We start from the raw sequence: 18743 nt of genomic DNA, 5'->3' as shown, positions 1-18743 counted from the left end.
TTAGTGTGAGGTGTCCCTGCCCATGGCAGGGGGGTTGGAACTAGATGATCTTAAGGTCCTTTCCAACCCTAACTATTCTATGATTCTATGATTCTAATAACTAGTGTGTTGTCAATTTCACTTTTAATATTTTTTTTTTTTTTTTACTGTTCCAGAGCATTGTTACGTTATCTTACTACTTTTCAATTTTGCATAATCAACAACATTTTCCCTTTCAAGGAAGAGAGCAACATGTTCTCACTGAAAAAGCACTGGGATAATTGAAAAGCAATTAATTTTATAAATGGAATAATTCAAAAGTTTTCTACTTCCAGTCCTGCTTTCAGCTTATTTGAAAACTACTCATCTCTAACTATTCAAAAGTTAGACATTCTTATATGAAATTTTTTTCTGTTTTGAATATTGATTCTCTGATGATCACTTCTCACTGAATCAATCTTGCTGTCATTTCACCCACCTGAAACCATCCTCTTTAGAGGTGTATTTTTACAACCCTCACTAGTTTCTCTTCTTACGTTGGGGATTTTTCTATATGATGTTTCTTATTACATGTTTTAAATAGCATTTTCTGGATTTTGTGCAACACCCCAATTTGAATGGTTCTGTTCTGCTACATAAAGACTGTTGGGAAATAGTTATATTCATATATTTGTTCATAAATTTTTACTTTAAGATTGCCAGTTATGTTCTTTTTTCTCTTTCCTTTTTTTTTGTCTTCTTTTCTGTAAATACTTCTTTTGCTACAGTAGGTAAACAGTAGAAAGAAATAAATTCTGATTTTCCACTGGGAAGCCTGAAACCTGGCCAAAAGTCACATTGAATTTGTATATAGATTTAATGGGGTTTTAATCAGGTATATGCATACAGTTACTTATCCAACCACATAGCAAAGCACATATGAAAGACTGCAATGAGATATATATATATGAAATTTTTACAGTGGAAGATAATAAAGAAAAAAAGAAGTTAAAAACCAAGATTCAAAGGAGCTTAAAAATTAATATTTTCTTTTAATTCTCTTATTTTACAGAATCATAGAATCATAGAATCATAGAATAGTTAGGGTTGGAAAGGACCTTAAGATCATCTAGTTCCAACCCCCTGCCATGGGCAGGGACACCCCACACTAAACTATGCCACCCAAGGCCTCATCCAACCTGGCCTTGAACACCGCCAGGGATGGAGCATTCACAAACTCCCTGGGCAACCCATTCCAGTGCCTCACCACCCTCTCAGTAAAGAATTTCTTCCTTAGATCCAATCTAAACTTCCCCTGTTTAAGTTTGAACCCATTACCCCTCATCCCTTTACTACAGTCCCTAATGAATAGTCCCTCCCCAGCATCCTTGTAGGCTCCCTTCAGGTACTGGAAGGCTGCTATGAGGTCTCCACGCAGCCTTCTCTTCTCCAGGCTGAACAGCCCCAACTTTCTCAACCTATCTTCATACAGAAGGTGCTCCAGTCCCCTCATCATCCTCGTGGCCCTCCTCTGGACTTTTTCCAAATGTTCCATGTCCTTTTTATGTTGAGGACACCAAAACTGCATACAATACTCCAAGGGAGGTCTCCCAAGAGCAGAGGGGCAGGATCATCTCCTTCGACCTGCTGGTCACAGTCCTTTTGATGCAGCCCAGGATACGAATGCTTTGCACAAGTCCAGGTAGATGCTGTCAATTGCTCTACCCTGTCCATCAGTTCCATCATAAGAATGGGGGGAAGTGAGCAAGCGGCTGCATGGTTCTGGGGTGCCGGCTGGGCTTAAACCACAACAGTACTTTTATCTTCCTCACAGAAGGCCATGAAATTGATCAGGCAGGATTTCCCCTTAGTGAAGCCATGCTGGCTGTCACCAAACACCTCCCTGTTTTTCATGTGCCTTAGCATGCCTTCCAGGAGAATCTGCTCCAAAAGTTTGCCAGGTACAGAGGTGAGACTGACTGGTCTGTAATTCCCTGGGTCATCCATTTTCCCCTTCTTGAAAATGGGGATTATATTTTCCTTTTTCCAGTCATTAGGAACTTCACATGACTGCCATAATTTTTCAGATATGATGGCCAGTGGCTTAGCAACTTCATTCGCCAGCTCCTTCAGGACCCGCGGATGGATTTCGTCAGGTCCCATGGACTTGTGCAAGTTCAGGTTCTTAAGATGGTCTTGAGCCAGACTCTCTCGTATAGTAGGCCTATGGTCTTCATTCTCACAGTCCCTGCATCTGCTTCCAAAAGTACTCTTCCTGCATCAGTTTATGATGTTAATGGAATTATACTGGCACAAAGTTGATCAAATCCAGCACTTACAACACATCAAGAGTATTCAGAATAATATGATGAAAAGAATAGCTTATTTGGTTTAATTTTTTTTTTTGCTTATTAAATTTAACAAAGATAATGCATGTGCCTCTAACTTCTACATATTCTACGGTGGTGTCATTTACCTTCTAACAATCATGTGGATTCTGTATCTTCTATACAAGCTTGTAAAATTCCTAAAATCTAACATCTACTATGCAGACAATGTTCTCAACCTGCTTTTGTTATTTCTGATCCCAGCAGAATGATGTTCACTTTAAATCACCTGCAGTGATTCATAATTTTCAGGAAATAAAGATAATATATTGAATCAGTTCTGCTTGGTTTAACAATATAACAAAAAGCTATATTATGTTTCTGGTCACAGAAGAGCTTCATAGCATGTCATTCCAATATTCTATTATTTTTTTTATGTGTAAATTGGAAGATAAACTTTTTTTTTAATTGCAATAATATTATTAAAAAGTGGAGGTTTTCAGACATCTAAGGGATAATGTGATGGATTCAGTCTTTGGAAGTAGTAAAAGATTTAGAGATATGAAAAACCAAGGAATTGCAAAGCAACACCCAGAAAGAAAATCTCAATAGGAATGAAATTAACCCATACAAACAAACAAAAAAAAAAAAAATTAAAGGATTTCTATATTGATACAGGATCCAAGAATGTTCAAGATCTAAGACCTTTTCTATCATGGAAAATTATAAATAAAATTGCAGATGATGTGAAATTTACCTCAAATATATATAATTTGAACTGCTAATATTCCATCTTAATATATACATGCCTTTTTTTCCCCATCTTTTGGGAATAAATTCACAATAAAATCACAGTTGCATATACTCCAGCTTCTGAATGGGTCAAATGGTTGAATAGGCTACTTTTCAAGGAAAAATAAACACTGGTAAGTAAATAAAACATTAGGAAAACTGGACAAGTTAAAAAAGAAAAAGTGCTCTATATCTTACCTATTTGTGCTTTATCTTTTGTCTTTAACTGCTTTACTCTTGGTCCACTTTTGTCTTTGTCTGCTTAACTGCCGTTTAGGTATTAATGCCTTCCCCCTGTTGTTTGCATATTTAAGATAATTCTACTGGTCCTGAGAGCACTTGTAGTATTTTATCAGACATGATAGGTCCTTAGATAAAGAAACCTTCACATTACCAGATTACCATTATCATTTGTTGCTTTTCACTTCGGCTCCCAAATGACTTAAGCAGTCGAAACTTTACAAACCACAGAGCTAGAGATTAATGCTTTGTGATACTTGAAAGCCGAGGTTCAGACTTCCAGTTAGATAATTTTCTAGCTGCATGCTATCTTTAACAGCTTGTGAGATAGTAGCTACTATCTTGTCAGAATTTGAAGCTGGGAGGAATGGAAAGGAGTAGAATAAGTAATTGTAATGTGCACATTCATATTCTGTCTCTCAGCCTTCCAAGTTTTCAAAAGAACTTCTTTCACTGTTGCAAAGCTTGTAATCACAGCACAGCAGTAATGCACTGTATTTCTTTATACTCCAGCCAGTTCAAGAGATACCAAACTTTACTACTGTCAAAGATGATTCTGGGCAATGTTCCAAGGGAAAACATCATGTATGGAAGACCTCTCCAGTGCTTCTTAGAACTCTTGTATAATTTTCATTCAATTACTATAATTTGGAGTCATAATATTGAATGATACTGTAGTACAGGAAGTAGTTTTTCCAGGAATTAAGTGGTTTATTTTATTGAGGGTCCATGATTTTTCCTTATTTCAAACAGAACTTAATTTTCAGTTTAAATATTAATGTAGTGTTTCCAGTGTGCAAAAAAGTGTACATAACAAAGAACCTACCTGACATGATTCAGAAAATAGCCCACTTAGTTTCAAGACAAATTTGGATGGAGAATAGGAAATGGATAAGGGAGGAGGGGGGAGGAAAGTAAATGTCTGCTGCAGAGTTGAATATCGTTCCTACCTGGAAGAAGTAAGAAAGAAGGAAGATGCATATTGAACAACTGTTAAAAGTTAAGAATTCTGAAAGGGTAAATTGAACTAAATTGAAGCTAGTGACCACATAATTACTGGGAAGGCAAATGATCATGCTTTTTATTGGCCTGGAGATTATGCAGGCAAAAATGCTAATATATCAAGTGAATCTTAATATGTGAAAAAGGAATGAGAAAAAAGCTTGTGCCAGCTGTATTTTCTCATCATTTATTCAGCTGTTAAAGAAGATGTCTACAAAAAGCCTTCCATGCAAATCACACTTCTTAAAAGAGAAAAGTCTCTATATATTATTATCTTTTCCTTTGTAGTACTAGAAGGACTGTTTTTGTGTTCAGCAATCAGAAGGCATTTTGTAAAGAAATATTAAAGCATGTTACACAAATAAGTCTTATACTATCTACTTATAAGTCTTAAAATAGTCACTTAGAGTATCTACCTTCTTTATAAGTAAGTAATTTAGCTAAAAGTTCATGGTGTTTGTTTGTTTTTTTTTCTTCTAGTTTAATCTGACCATATGAAAAAATAACCACAAAAACTTATTGATTGTGTTGTGTCAGTCACTATTTAAAATTTCTGACATCTCATTTTCAATTTTTACTTTTAAATTTTGAGTGTTTGCAATTCAAATGTCAAACTCAATGATTTGCAGAGAATAATGGCAAAATCAATTTGCATTTTGTCTTAATGCATGCTTAGCAATAGCAAAAAAAAATACTTTGTATTCAAATATAAGGTCATTTCCCATTCCTTTATTGTAAGATGAAACAAACTACATAAAACTGAGACAAAGTGATAGACGTTGAATTTTTAAGCAAATGGTGAAAAAATATACTTTTTTCTGTATTCTTTCACTGTAAAAGCAGATGATACAGATTTCATTCCACTGTGTTCATAGTATTCTAAAAAAGCAAAGGTAGAAAAGCCAAAAGGTTTCTGACATTTGCCTAAAAATGTGAAATTATTTATTTCTTGTGTCCATTTTGTTGAAGATTGTGGATACATTTTTCTTCTATCATGTAGTTGAAAGGAAGTTGTTTTTTGTGGGTTTTTTTTTTTGTTTTGTTTTTTTTTTTTCAGAAAGGTGGTTTTATTTCTTATAAATATGGGCATACCATAACTTGGCATGATCAAATTCTAAAATATTAGAATTTAAAAAAGTCATTATGCAAAGCCAACTGAGCAAAAGTGTGTGATTATCTGAGAATTAGGAAAAAAATTAAGAAAAACAGATCTTTTCAAAGGTAATCTTAAATCCTACTATGTGCCAGAATAGTGAAATTGTTATGTTATAAATGGGAATGATTTTTCTTTTGGAAAAACTCACTGTTAACAAGACCTGAATTTATGAATGAATGTCTGAAGGAGTAATTTTGTGTTAGGTGCCCACTGTGTAATGTTCATACTCTGCTGTTCTTAAAGTGTTTAAAGTGTGTGACTTAAACTATTTAATCTCCAGAAATCCTTATTTCTGGTTCTGATTGGTAAAACTACAATGATTGAGTTGCAAATAGTTGTTTCTAGTTTACAGCAAAGTTTGATCAAAATTGACATTTCTGTCATATTAAAAAATATTAAATCTATTGCTTTACTAAATTTCATTATTAGTTATTGCAATACACTGTACCAGAAATATACTAGGGAAATTCATTCTGAGACAAATTTTAAAGTTCAAAGGGTATATAATTATATGGCAAAACACACATCTTTTCTTGTAAGGAAAATCAGAAAAGCATAATTTTGCATGAGTTCCAAGGAAGTAAAAATAATTGAATTAGAAATACAGAAAAAAACATGACTTGGAGTCTTGTGGCTCTCAAAGGAAACACATTTAAAGAAAAAGTCGTATTGTTTGAGAACTCATATAGCATTTTTAGAGACTGGAATCACACAGTGGATGAGTTTTCACAAAGTCTAAGCAATTTCTAAGCAATTTCTGCCTTGATAAGATAAATATAAATAAAGATAAAATAAGATAGGAAACCTATCTTTACAAGGCAGAAATTGCTTAGACTTCTAATTCAATATCCATATGTTCAACTATGGTCTGTAAAAGCCCCCTAATAGTAAATGGCAAATGTGTTTTAATTACATCACAAACTGATATAAATCTGTAATTTGGGCAGGAACCTGTAATTCTGCTGAGAATATTAATTATTTTAGGTGTTAATAAATGTCTAAAATTGAGGTATAGTTTATAGCAGTGAAAATACTAACTTAAGTTTGTAATGATATCCTTTCTTCATTCTAATTTGGTTTCATAGCAGAGAGCCCTTGCTTCTCCATGCATGCTTGGAAATAATACATGATTTTTCGAACAGTACTGTGTATCACAACTGTCATGGGTGAGACGATAAATGGCAAATCCTAGTGGATCTGGACTGATGTTTGTTATTATTTATTATTATTATTAAATCAGCTCTCACATTTTTATCTTTTAAAATTAAATATTCAGGATATTAGCTATTTGGTATAATCAGTTATTTGATCTAAACATTTCTGATGCTAACATTTGGGAATCTTGTGGGTTTTTTTAATTTCAATCTAATTTTATTTTCTATATCAAAGTCATGAAACAGTATATGACTCTTTTCAAAATGCAGATAAGAAAATTAACAATATTCCTTTGAGAACTTGGTAGGATTGAGCTAGTGTGGGAAAATTCAACCCTTCCTGGAGGAATGTGAAATCTGCAATTACCACAGAAAGAGACAGTGTGTTTTACATATAATTTTAATCTCATTTAGGGGAATCCTGAGATGCCTTAATCTTCTTTAGTTTTTTGGGAATAAATATCCAGAAAGGAGAAAAATCTTCCAGGCATCTTGATTTCTTTCTCTTTTCCATATGTACAAGTGGACATTTATCAGTACATAATCACGTGTGTTTCTTGTTGTACTTTCTTTCACACTGCGACATTAGTCCCTTACTATTTTGCCTTTAATCTACACTGCTGAGAGATACACACATCTGGCCTTGGGAAGTCTTCATTGATTAAAACCAACAACAACCTTGTAATGTCACTCTGTAGTATCATTACAGCAAATTATGTGAGGACTTAAACATGAAAACAATAATAATTCTACCTTAAAATAATTCAATCTGCTCTTCCAATTAATTGAGGTTTGGAAAAAATCTCACCTTATGTTAATGCTTACTGTGCACTTACACCAAAAAAAAAATAATTTTAAGCAACAATGAAGAATTTTAAAATATTCTGTAAAGAAATGCAAGCACAAACAATATTATTTGAGCTCTAAATCAGTGATGCTAAACAAAAGCAAGGAAATGCACGATGAAGCAGGAAATGAACCATACGTTATTGTATACCTGGGCACAATAGGGACACTATCTTAATGGTTTTCTTAATGTTCCTGTTGTACCAGATATTGGCAGACATATGGTGTGCTTCCTTTTCATATGCCTGTGCATTTTCATGATTTTGTTAGCTGACTTTGATAGCATTTTCTGTTTGTCTGCTGTGAGGAAGAGGGCTTTAAAACGTTTTGCTCATTTATCTGGAGTTCAAAACCCATGTATTTTATTTTGCATATTCATTTGTACCAATTTTATTTTTTTTTTCTTGAGAACTTGCATATTCATTTTATTATTATGCTTTCCACAATTTCAGTCTCTGTCTGGCAATAATTTGGAACACAATTGTGTTGTCCTTCCACATACAGAAGGGTTTTGACTCACTCTAAGTGCTGGCCTAACAGCTGGCTAAAGCAACAACAGCAGCTGCAGAGCTGTCTGAGCTTTACATTACCAGGATCATGGAATTATAGAAACATTTAGGTTGGAAAAGACTTTTCAGATCATCAAGTCCTAGCATTAACCTAGTACTGCCATGCAGGAATGCCATAAATGTTCACATTGAGTTAGACTGTTCGTTGCTGCCATCACATGGAATACAGACATTGAAATCACAAAAGTGCAGGACTATGAGGAAGAATTATATCTTCTAATCAGAGAAGAGCAATTGAACCAAACCCTTTTGGTATTCATGTGACATACTCCAGTTATACCTTGGCAAAAATTCCCTTCCATAAAGCAGTGATCTCAGGGGTTGCTACAGGGCGTATTTGAAGACTGTTGTCAACCAACGTGGAAATGAAAGCAAGTTGTACATTAGCTCGTCAACAAGCACTCTGATGTTCTGTGATTTGTTACAGATTGGGACTAGTCTTTTAAAAAAGAATGGATGCATGCTAGTGATTTCTGGCAAGTGTGTATTCTTTTGTATAAACATTCAAAGCTTACCATTCTATATATTCATGTATTTGTTTTAGTAGTAGCTCATATGTGTAACTGCATTCATTTGATTGCAAAATACATGTCAGAATGAAACTCTTACTGTTTTATAGATACCCTAACATAACATCTAGAAACACCAGCTTAAGTGTTTCTAAAAGGTTTAATTAAAAAATACTGTAAAAACAAGTAACTTGATTTGTCTTGAAAGTGTGTTCTGTGTATTCCTAGGGGAACAAGAGGCAATTTAAACCCATAGCTATCTGTTAAGGGCTAGTTATGGCTACTATTTTGCATATATTTTTAATTTATTTCTTTAAAATTAATTTACATCTCATTTGCTAGTTTTAGGGATTTTATTTTTAGTTTATATTAGTATATTTTAGATTAGCAAAATTAACTGAGAAGGAAAAAACTATGAGTGATATTGCACAAATAAATGCACAGAAGAATTTTTAACAATGAGTTGTTAATAGAACTTATATAGAAATTTTAATAAGACAAAATTATTATTGGAAATCATTAAAGTAATTAAAAAGGAAATGTCCATTTAAAAAAAAAAAAGAAATCTAGTGAAATTCAGTAACAACAACTAAGTTTTCAATCATCTTAGTCTTGTGTATCCAGCAGGGTGAAGAATTTGCCAGATTATTGATTCTTACTGATGTAGGGCTTGGTAACCATTCTTTCTGAAATGATTAGTGGATGTGTTCATCAGTAAGACAGGAGCATCATGTGATCTGTGACTCTGCAAGCAATCACACAGCTGTGCTAGCTCAAAGACTTCTACTGTTTGGTGTCTTACTTAAGCGAGAGTGATTTTGACATGTGATGCTAGGTATTTCTAAATACACAGTTGTTTTCTAAATAGTAGACAGATTAGAGTAGACGCATATGCATAATGGCATGAGGGACCCATTCACACTACCAGGAGCTGGGTTAGAGCTACCAAGAAATAACTAGTAAACAACATGTTCCACAGTTAGACAACAGCTCTCACGTTCCTTGACATGTTTGGACATTCTTCACAAGACTTTTAAGGTCCCAGAGCCAAGACTAATTCAAAGGGTTTATGAACTCCCTTTGCTGAAAGCCTGTTCAAGATACATTAAAAAGACAAGAAACACAGGAATTTCACTGTGGCTTGACAGCAGGATTTCAATGAAAGTGTAAACATGACACTGGGAGAATTGGAGACGTATGCCACTAAGCTTAAGGCATAGAAAATTTTCAATTAAAAATGGATGAGGTAAAAGCTAGTAATATACAGAAATAGTTTAGATCTGCCAGGGTTTATTCACTCTTACATGTGTTTTTTTTGTGTCATTTTCTAGTATAGCTACTTTAGGCAGTACTTAAGCTCCTAAATCGTGATAAGCCTGTGTTCTGTGCAGGGCTACTGTTTTTTTACTGTGTTCTGAATTCCAGAGAGCATAATAGCCCGTTTCTGGTGCCCCCCTTGAGCGACAGTTCTTGTTCTGCTGCACATTGGTTTTCAGCATGTGATTTATCAACCCAAAATTTATCAAAACATATATTTTTAGCATGGCTAAGATGTAATTATGCTTTTATAAGTAATCTCTCCCTATTGTTATTAATGTAATATGAAGAAATTATGCTGGACTGCAGTCTAGAATTCTGTCAAATTAGGAGTTTGAGATATTTGACCTTTTTCACTATTCTCCACTTTACCTTCTTCTGATAAAAAGACTCATGAGTTATATATAAGTACTTTAAATGTATCTTGAATAGCAACAGTACTGCAGTTCAGAATTGTCAATCAATAAATAATAAATAAATAATTAATTTATTAATTTAATTTATTAAATAATAAATAAATAATAATAATCGAAAGTTGTCTCTAAATTGGAGAGACATCAATTTCATGGGTGGACCACTTGGTGGATAAAGAACTAGATGGATGGCCGCACGCAAAGAGTTGTGGTCAATGGCTCGATGTCCGGCTGGAGACCGGTAATGAGTGGTGTCCCTCAGGGGTTGGTGTTGGGACCGGTCTTCTTCAACATCTTTGTCAGTGACATAGACAGTGGGATTGAGTGCGTCCTCAGCAGGTTTGCCGATGACACCAAGCTGTGTGGTTCCGTTGATACACTGAAGGGAAGGAATGCCATCCAGAGAGACCTTGACATGTTTGTGAGGTGGGCTGATGCCAACCTTATGAAGTTTAACCATGCCAAGTGCAAGGTCCTACACCTGGGTCGGAGCAATCCCAGGCACAGCTACAGGCTGGGTAGAGAAGAGATTCAAAGCAGCCCTGCAGAGAAGGATTTGGGGGTGTTGGTCGATGAGAAAATGAACATGAGCCAGCAGTGTGCGCTCATAGCCCAGAAAGCCAACTGTATCCTGGGCTGCATCAAGAGGAATGTGACCAGCAGGTCGAAGGAGGTGATCCTGCCCCTCTACTCTGCTCTTGTGAGACCTCCCTTGGAGTATTGTGTACAGTTCTGGTGCCCTCAACATAAAAAGGACATGGAACTGTTGGAACAAGTGCAGAGGAGGGCCACGAGGATGATGAGGGGACTGGAGCACCTCCCATATGAAGATTGGCTGAGAAAGTTGAGGCTGTTCGGCCTGGAGAAGAGAAGGCTGCATGGAGACCTCAGAGCAGCCTTCCAGTATCTGAAGGGGGGCTATAGAGATGCTGATGATGGACTCTTCATCAGGGACTGTGGTAACAGGAGAAGGGGTTAACAGGTTCAAACTTAAAGAGGGGAAGTTTAGATTGGATCTAAGGAAGAAATTCTTTACTGAGAGGGTGGTGAGGCACTGGAGTGGGTTGCCCAGGGAGGCCGTGAATGCTCCATCCCTGGCAGTGTTCAGCGCCAGGTTGGACGAAACCTTAGGTGTCATGGTTTAGTGTGAGGTGTCCCTGCCCATGGCAGGGGGGTTGGAACTAGATGATCTTAAGGTCCTTTCCAACCCTAACTATTCTATGATTCTATGATTCTATAAGTGTAGACTACTTCTCGCTGTGAAAGACAATTCCAAGTAATTGCTCTGAAGCACTAGCTTTTTCTTCATAATTGATGAATCAGTTGAAAAAAGTATCTAATGCATACTACAAGCTTAACAATACTAAAATCTTTTCCCATCTAAATTCTGCTGTCTCCTACTATATTTTTTTTCTCAGAATAAATTTGATCTGCAATTGTTTTAAACTGACTTTTCTGCTTAGTGTTGTGGTCACATATGTTTAAAAATTTCATTTCAGAGTAGAGAAACAGAAGAAAGCAAACTCAGGATTTGGGACCAGACAAAGTTCCTTGGATGTTGCTGGAAAGTCTACCATGATAGTGAGTGAAGACACAGGAGATCATCAAACAGCCCTGCAGCAAAAAGGCTAACAGTAAAGAAGAGGGACAACAAACGTAAATTCTTCATAAAGACTTAAAGGAAAATTTCATTGAAGAAGCGCATGCCACACATATATGGGAACACTGTATGCATTATTTCTATGTATTCCAGATTTTTCTATGAGAACCAAGGAAAATATGCTATTACCAGTGTGTACTAAATTAAAATTTTTGTTGACAGTTTTCTGTCCTTCGTTTCCAGTTGTCCTTATTGCGCTCTTCTAAAGCAAAAGGCAGACTTTGATTTTATGTTTAGGAAAAAAATACCTTAGAATGTACACAACGTATGAAAGGTTCACACTGAGTCCTGGGAAGATAGTGAGTCTGAAATGGAAGTCAATGATTTGTTTCTTGCTTTGCTCCTGTCTTTTCTTTTTTTTTTATAGCAATGGGCAAGTAACTTTGTTTCTCAGGTTCCCCAGTTCTACCAGAGTGACATATGAATTACACCTTTTTTTCATTATAAAAAAAAAATATCAAAGAAGTTTTTATTTAAAATACCTGAATGTTATCACTTATACATTTAGATTTTAAAAGTATTTGTCTTTCTTATACTTATGACATAAAAGAAATACATAGAAATAATGCATCTAAAATATATCTTAATGTATATTCCACATTTTTTTTACATTTGAGTTTATTAATTGTCCATGTAAAATTGTAAATGTCACATAGAAGCTAACATAAATATATATTCAGATAAACTGAAAAAGCAGATTTTGAAAATTTTAGAAAATTCATTATTTATAAAAACAACAGTAACTTTCAGACACAAATTATAATGTTTTGCTGTTTGGCATATACAGCTAATGTATACGTAGATTCTGTTTCACAGTTTCTGCGAACCTGTTTTACTTGCTAAGCAATGTTTGTTTCATGCCTTTTATCCCTATAAATTGAGAACTTCTGAGAGAATTCTAGCTGCATTTAAAGCCAACAATATTTCTCACACCACTAAAATATTATATTCTCCTTCTAAGCCTGTTGCAGATATTGTGCCCTCTTGATTTGTCTTGCACTTTACCTAGCACCATATAAAAAGAAACAATTATTTTCACAATTGGTAACTGCTGTAGAAGTCTTTGTGAAGACAATGTGTGTGTAGTTAAAATTTGCTTAGCTTTAGGTGCAGATTGGTTAAGTTTATAAACGGCAAGCATTAAAGATTATTAATTACACAGGAATCACATTTTTTCCAGGAATTCCCTGAGCTGCAAATGATTGGAAGCTGGGATTAGCCAGAAGACTCTACCTGTGTTTGTGGCTATCTCAGAGCACCGGCTTTTGTCCACTGCTGGAGACGGTACGCTAAATTAGAAGGATCCATGTTTTAACTACCTTATTATGTTCTTAACCTTCTTTCATGTTTGCAAGTGCTGACCTAATCCCAGCCATTACCTCTCAGAATACAGTAAGGGATACATAATGAAGGAATGATGTCTTTCTCTGTTTCTGGTAGCTGATGCAAAAGTTCATCAACAAAGTACAGAGATACTGTGAGACAATTTATTTTTAAATGAGTTTAAACTTTTAAAACTTATAGGACAATAACATTGACAATAACATAAAATTCATAGTTGTCCTCGTTCCAGCTGGAATAAAGTTATTTTTCCTCTTAGCAGCTAGTACAGTGCTACACTTTGGCTTCAATCTGAGAACAATGCTGACAACACACAGATGTTTTAGTTATTGCTACATAGCACTTACCCTGATCAAGGACTTTTCAGTCTCATGCTCTGCCAGTGAGGAGGGGCACAAGAAGCTGGGAAGAAGCACAGCCAGGATAGCTGACCCAAACTAGCCAAAGGGATATTTCATACCATAGAACATCATATTCAGTGTATAAACCGGGGGGAGCTGGTCAGGAGGGGATGGGATGGGTACCGGTCAGCTGGTGGTGTGAAACTGTACTCTGCATCACTTGTCTTTTTCAGATCTTATTCCTCTATTTTTTCTTTTTCATTATTATTATTATTGTTATTATTATTATAGATTTCTTCGATTATTAAACTGTTCTTAATCCACAAGTTTTTTTTCTGATACCCATCATACTTAGTTTTCTTTTTTAACTTGAACTTCTTCCCTTTCTTAGTTTACTGGTTCAGGAATTTATATTAAACAAAAGAACTCTCACCTAGTTCCATGCATTGTGACTTTCTTAAAAATTTCTCTAAAATTCCATCTGCTTTTCTTATGCCAGCATCTTCGTGACACCTCAGCATGTAAGATGAAAATGTTGAATTGAAAATGCCTTATAAAAAATGTCAATATGCACAATAGAAATGGAAAGTGCATAATTACTGATTTTCAAATACTGTAACAGCCAAATGTTCTTCTATGGTTACACTAAAGCACTTGAAAATACAGTAATGCCACATAAAAGCTTATTGATAAAAGCCTGTATCATTTAGACAAGGTTTGGAGACAAGACTTTTTTTTTTTTATCTGACAAGCAATTAGAAATATGGTCTTTTTAGAGACAAAGCCCAAGGGCTTCAGGAACTGGGCAAGATTTCTTTAAGCTCCAGGGCCTCTTTTCAGCCTACAGTAATATCTGTGTCTAAAAGTTAAATAATTTTATGAGTTACTGGGGAAAGTAGGATTTTGTATTTCTCCCTCTGTATCTCCAAGCATGTAAGAAAAACAAATAATGTTTAATTGCTGCTGGAGAACATTTCTGTGCTAACAGCTTGGTTTTCTAACATGGATGTTGACAGAAATCAAACTAGAAGCTAGTTTCTGTTGCTCTGTCTAGCTCTAACATACAAACCTTTAGTACATGCTCACTGTGTTATAATACCTTCAGGCATGATGTATCTGGATAGTCCAAAGGTTATGTCAATAAAAAGATTATCAGATTCTGCTAATCTTTAAATTTATATCTAAAATATCAATACAGTATCTTTTATTTCTCATAAGGAAATTATAGTTTCTTGAGGGATAGTTAATATTTAAATTTATCCCACATGTCATGGTTTAAGCCCAGGCCGTAAATTAGAACCATGCAGTTTCTACTCCACCCGCACCCCAGAGGGATGGGGAGGAGAATCGAAAGAATGTAACTCCCTCGGGTTGAGATAAAAACAGTCCAGTAACTAAGGTATAACACCAATCACTACTGCTACCACCAATAATAATAATGATAAGAGAAATAACAAGGGAAGAGAATACGATACTGCCCGCCGGAAATGAGCCCAACAGAGAAGAGGACGTGCCCTTCCGGGTAACTCCCAGTTGCATCCCTGGGCATGACGTGCTGTGGTATGGAATACCTCTTTGGCTAGTTTGGGTCAGGTGTTCTGTCCCTGCTTCCTCCCAGTTTCTCCTCCTTCCTGGCAGAGCATGAGACTCACAAAGTCCTTGGTCAGGGTAAAACATTCTGACCAGCAGCTGAAAACATCGGCTTTATCAGTATTATTCCCAGGCCAAAAGTCAAAACCACAGCACTGCACCAGCTACTAAGAAGGAGAAAAACTGACTGCTGCTGCTGAACCCAGGACACCACACATTTCTTTGTAATCGCTTGTTGATCATATTTTACTTTAACGTACCTTTTTAGCAGTGCTATTTAACTTGTCTTGCTTGACTGTGATAGATCACACAAGATGCTTTCATTTTTCATAATTTCCTCCTATTCCCTGAGTAAGAGAAAATGCAGGTACTTCCATTAACTACATAAAATATTTATTGCAGCAACTACATATGTGGAGAACTTCAGAGGTCTCTCTGAAAAAGTAAACCCATATATTAGTCACTTGAAAGTAAACTAAATAAGATGATACCTAATTGCCCTGGTTGTAGTAGGTAATGTCAAAAAATGTTAATTTATTGCCTTTTCATCATATTACTAGAATATTTCTTGATCTTAAATATACATCTATGATATGTGCTATATACAAGTGTTCCCATCCATTCCTCTTCACGTTTTACATGTGGGCAGTGAACACACAGATTTGTGCAGACATGACTTGCTCGTGGTCACTAAGGATAAATATGGGAAAGTCAGGAAAATGTCAAACCTTAAATTTGGTTGCAAACCATTGAGCTGTTCTTACTTTCTTGAGATGAGTGCTGCCTAAAAATTCAAAATCTCTATCCATTTATTCTCCGAGTCCGACTGTTTCCATCACTTCCATTCTTAAATCTTGCCACAATTGAAGGGCTACCTCAAGAGTAACCAAAGTCTATTTATTTTCCTCACTTTAAAGGAAAAGAAATCCTCCAATACTAAATTAAAAATATGCCAGGAATCAATTATTTCTCAAGAACTATGGAGATTCTTGGATGCCTTTTATCATTACAGACTGTGACTTCAGGAGGAAGGGAAGAAGTTTTATTCAATTTTAATCAAAAAAAGTATATTAATATTTTTTGTGCAATCTAAATAAAAATTATCTAAACCACTAATTTCAAGGGACATTCTCAATATGTTCAACAAATGTAACTGTGTTAAACTGCAAATGTGATTCAGTTGCCTGCTTTAATCATGAAGAGAATATTTTCCAGGCAATGCCATTTCAGGAGTCAATTGATCCTAATTAGAAAAGGGCCATGAATGCCTGCTTAGGCTAAGATTGGATAAAATAATTCTTAAGATTTTTAATATTTAAAAGAAGAAAATGCAGATAAGTACAAACAAAACCATGCTTCTTGTAGTTTAAGCTTTGAGGTTTTTTCTTTGTAAGAGAGTGTAAAATGAAGAACTATTATCATACCATCAATCAGCGAACACATTAGAAGATAAAAGTGAATTTGCTTATCTCATTAACTCAACAAAATGCTGTGGTACACATACAATAGACAGTATTTCTATTAATAAATGAATGCATTTCTTCCAGTCAGATAATCAATAAAAATACAAATGGATTCAAAAGTCAGTGTTCTACATAGATTCTCATTACACATTGCACTATTTTATTGGTATCCACAAACAGAATTTAAGAAAAACAGCTTTAAGAGTTCTGAAATGGCAGCATATTTCTGAAGGCCACTGTAATTGTTACCTAATGTCCTGATGACATTGATTAGAGCTCAATGAAATCACAGAAGTCTCTCTCAAATAAACAACCAACTACAACAAAAGAACAAACAAAAAAAATTAAAAAAGAAAAAAAAATGTGGAGTACTTGGTACCATGGTAATTCTCTGAGGAAAGAAATCAAAATAAGGAAGAATCTTAAACTTTGAAGTGTCTGCCCTTAAGAGAAAGAGCAAATAAACACATTATCTTTAATGTGTTTAAACATATATTAAAGATGTATTATGAAACATTCCCTTTTAATGAGAAATAATACTAAAAGTTTTTTGACATGACTATATACGATTAATCACTTATTTTGTTTTCTTTGTTGTATGTTATTCTTCACTTTATTTTGTTCCTGTTATGTATCGCCAGAGATATTGTTAGAAATCATGTTGACTGGAATAGAAAGTTTAAATGCTTTTACTACATTCAATGGAACAATGTTTTGTTTTCCAACTTAAATGCCTTATGAAAGCTTGCATGTAATTAGGCATATATAATCATTTATCAGATTCTGGTTTTGCAGTAGAGGTTTAACCATGGCTGGCTCCCACTCTCCCTCCTATACAGCAGAAGGGGAGAAAGTAAGGTGAAAGAGCTTAAAGATTGAAATAAGGACAAGGATGGTTATTGCTTACCAATTACTGTCATGGACAAGACAGATTCAGTTTGGGGAAGTTTAATTTATTGCTAATTAATAACAAAGTAGACTAGTGAGAAATTAAAAACAAAAGTTATACCACCTCCTTATCCCCACCTCCTCCTCCTTCCCAGATTCAACTTCACTCCTTCACTCCTGACACCTCTACATCCTCCCTTTGAGTGGCACAGGGGAATGGGGCTTGCAGTGAGTCCATAACTGCTTCTCTGTGCCACTACTTCCTCCTCATAATGTTCCCTTGCAGCAGTGTGGGATCTCTCCCATGGGATAGAGTCCTTCATGAACTGCTCCAATGTGGAAGCATGATCCTTCAGGAACAGACTGCTCCAGCACGAATCCTCTATGGCTGCAGAGACTGCCATAAAACCTGCTCCAGCACGAGCTCCTGTCCATAGGCCCCATGTCCTGCCAGGATCCTTCTCCTGCATGGGCTCTCCAAAGGCTGCAGCTTCTTTCAGGCATGGCCACCTGCTCTGGCATGGGGTCCTCCATGGGCTGCAGGTGGATATCTTCTCCTCCATGGACTTCCATAGGCTGCAGGGGCACAGCCTGCCCCATCATGGTCTGCAAAACAGGCTTCATGGGAACCTCTGCTCTGGCAACTGGAGCACCTCCTCCCCTCCTTTCTCCATGACCTTGGCGTTTGCAGGGCTATTTCTTACACTCTCACAGCAGTGGTACAGCATTATTACCTTTTTTTAAGTATGTTATCACAGAGAAGTCATGAACATCACTGCTGGGCTCAGCTTTGGCCAGCAGTGGTTCTTTTTAGCAACTATCTGTAACTGACTCTGGCTGAAAAAGGTGCAGCTACTGTTCAGAGGCCACCCTGGCAGCCTCCTTCTCATTACCAAATCCATGCCTTACAAACACAATATAAATGTCTGTATTCCAATAATGAAACTCTTCTTTCTGGAGTAATTTGAACAGTGGATAAAAAATAAGTTACAGTGAACTTACCTCATTGTTTTAATTAAACAGGTTTATGCTGCTATTATTCTATTGTTGCTATCTTTTGTAAATTATTGTATCAATTCTTTTCAGGCTATATGAATTATGCAATACAATTCGGGCTGTGCTGCAGTATAGTGAACTGTTTCATAAGTGGTCAAAATTAGTATACTTCTCTATGCTT

The 18743-nt window shown here is 35.7% G+C and overlaps 1 protein-coding gene across 1 annotated transcript in view; it reads left to right on the top strand.

The window, feature by feature from the left end:
• Positions 1 to 11872, top strand: part of CCDC102B (coiled-coil domain containing 102B) — a gene marked incomplete at both ends in the record, with an annotated part of 138845 nt that extends 126973 nt beyond the window's left edge. Inside the window, one exon of the mRNA XM_080611919.1 lies at positions 11783 to 11872. Within this exon, the coding sequence (XP_080468045.1) occupies positions 11783 to 11872 (90 nt within the window). The remainder of the gene's footprint in view (positions 1 to 11782) is intronic.
• Positions 11873 to 18743: the final 6871 nt, after the last annotated feature.

This window comes from Psittacula echo, assembly GCF_963264785.1.
Source record: "Psittacula echo genome assembly, chromosome: 2".
Lineage (NCBI taxonomy): Eukaryota > Metazoa > Chordata > Aves > Psittaciformes > Psittacidae > Psittacula > Psittacula echo.
The sequence above is the reverse complement of the archived record's forward strand: the minus strand, read 5'-3'. Positions and strand labels throughout refer to the sequence as shown.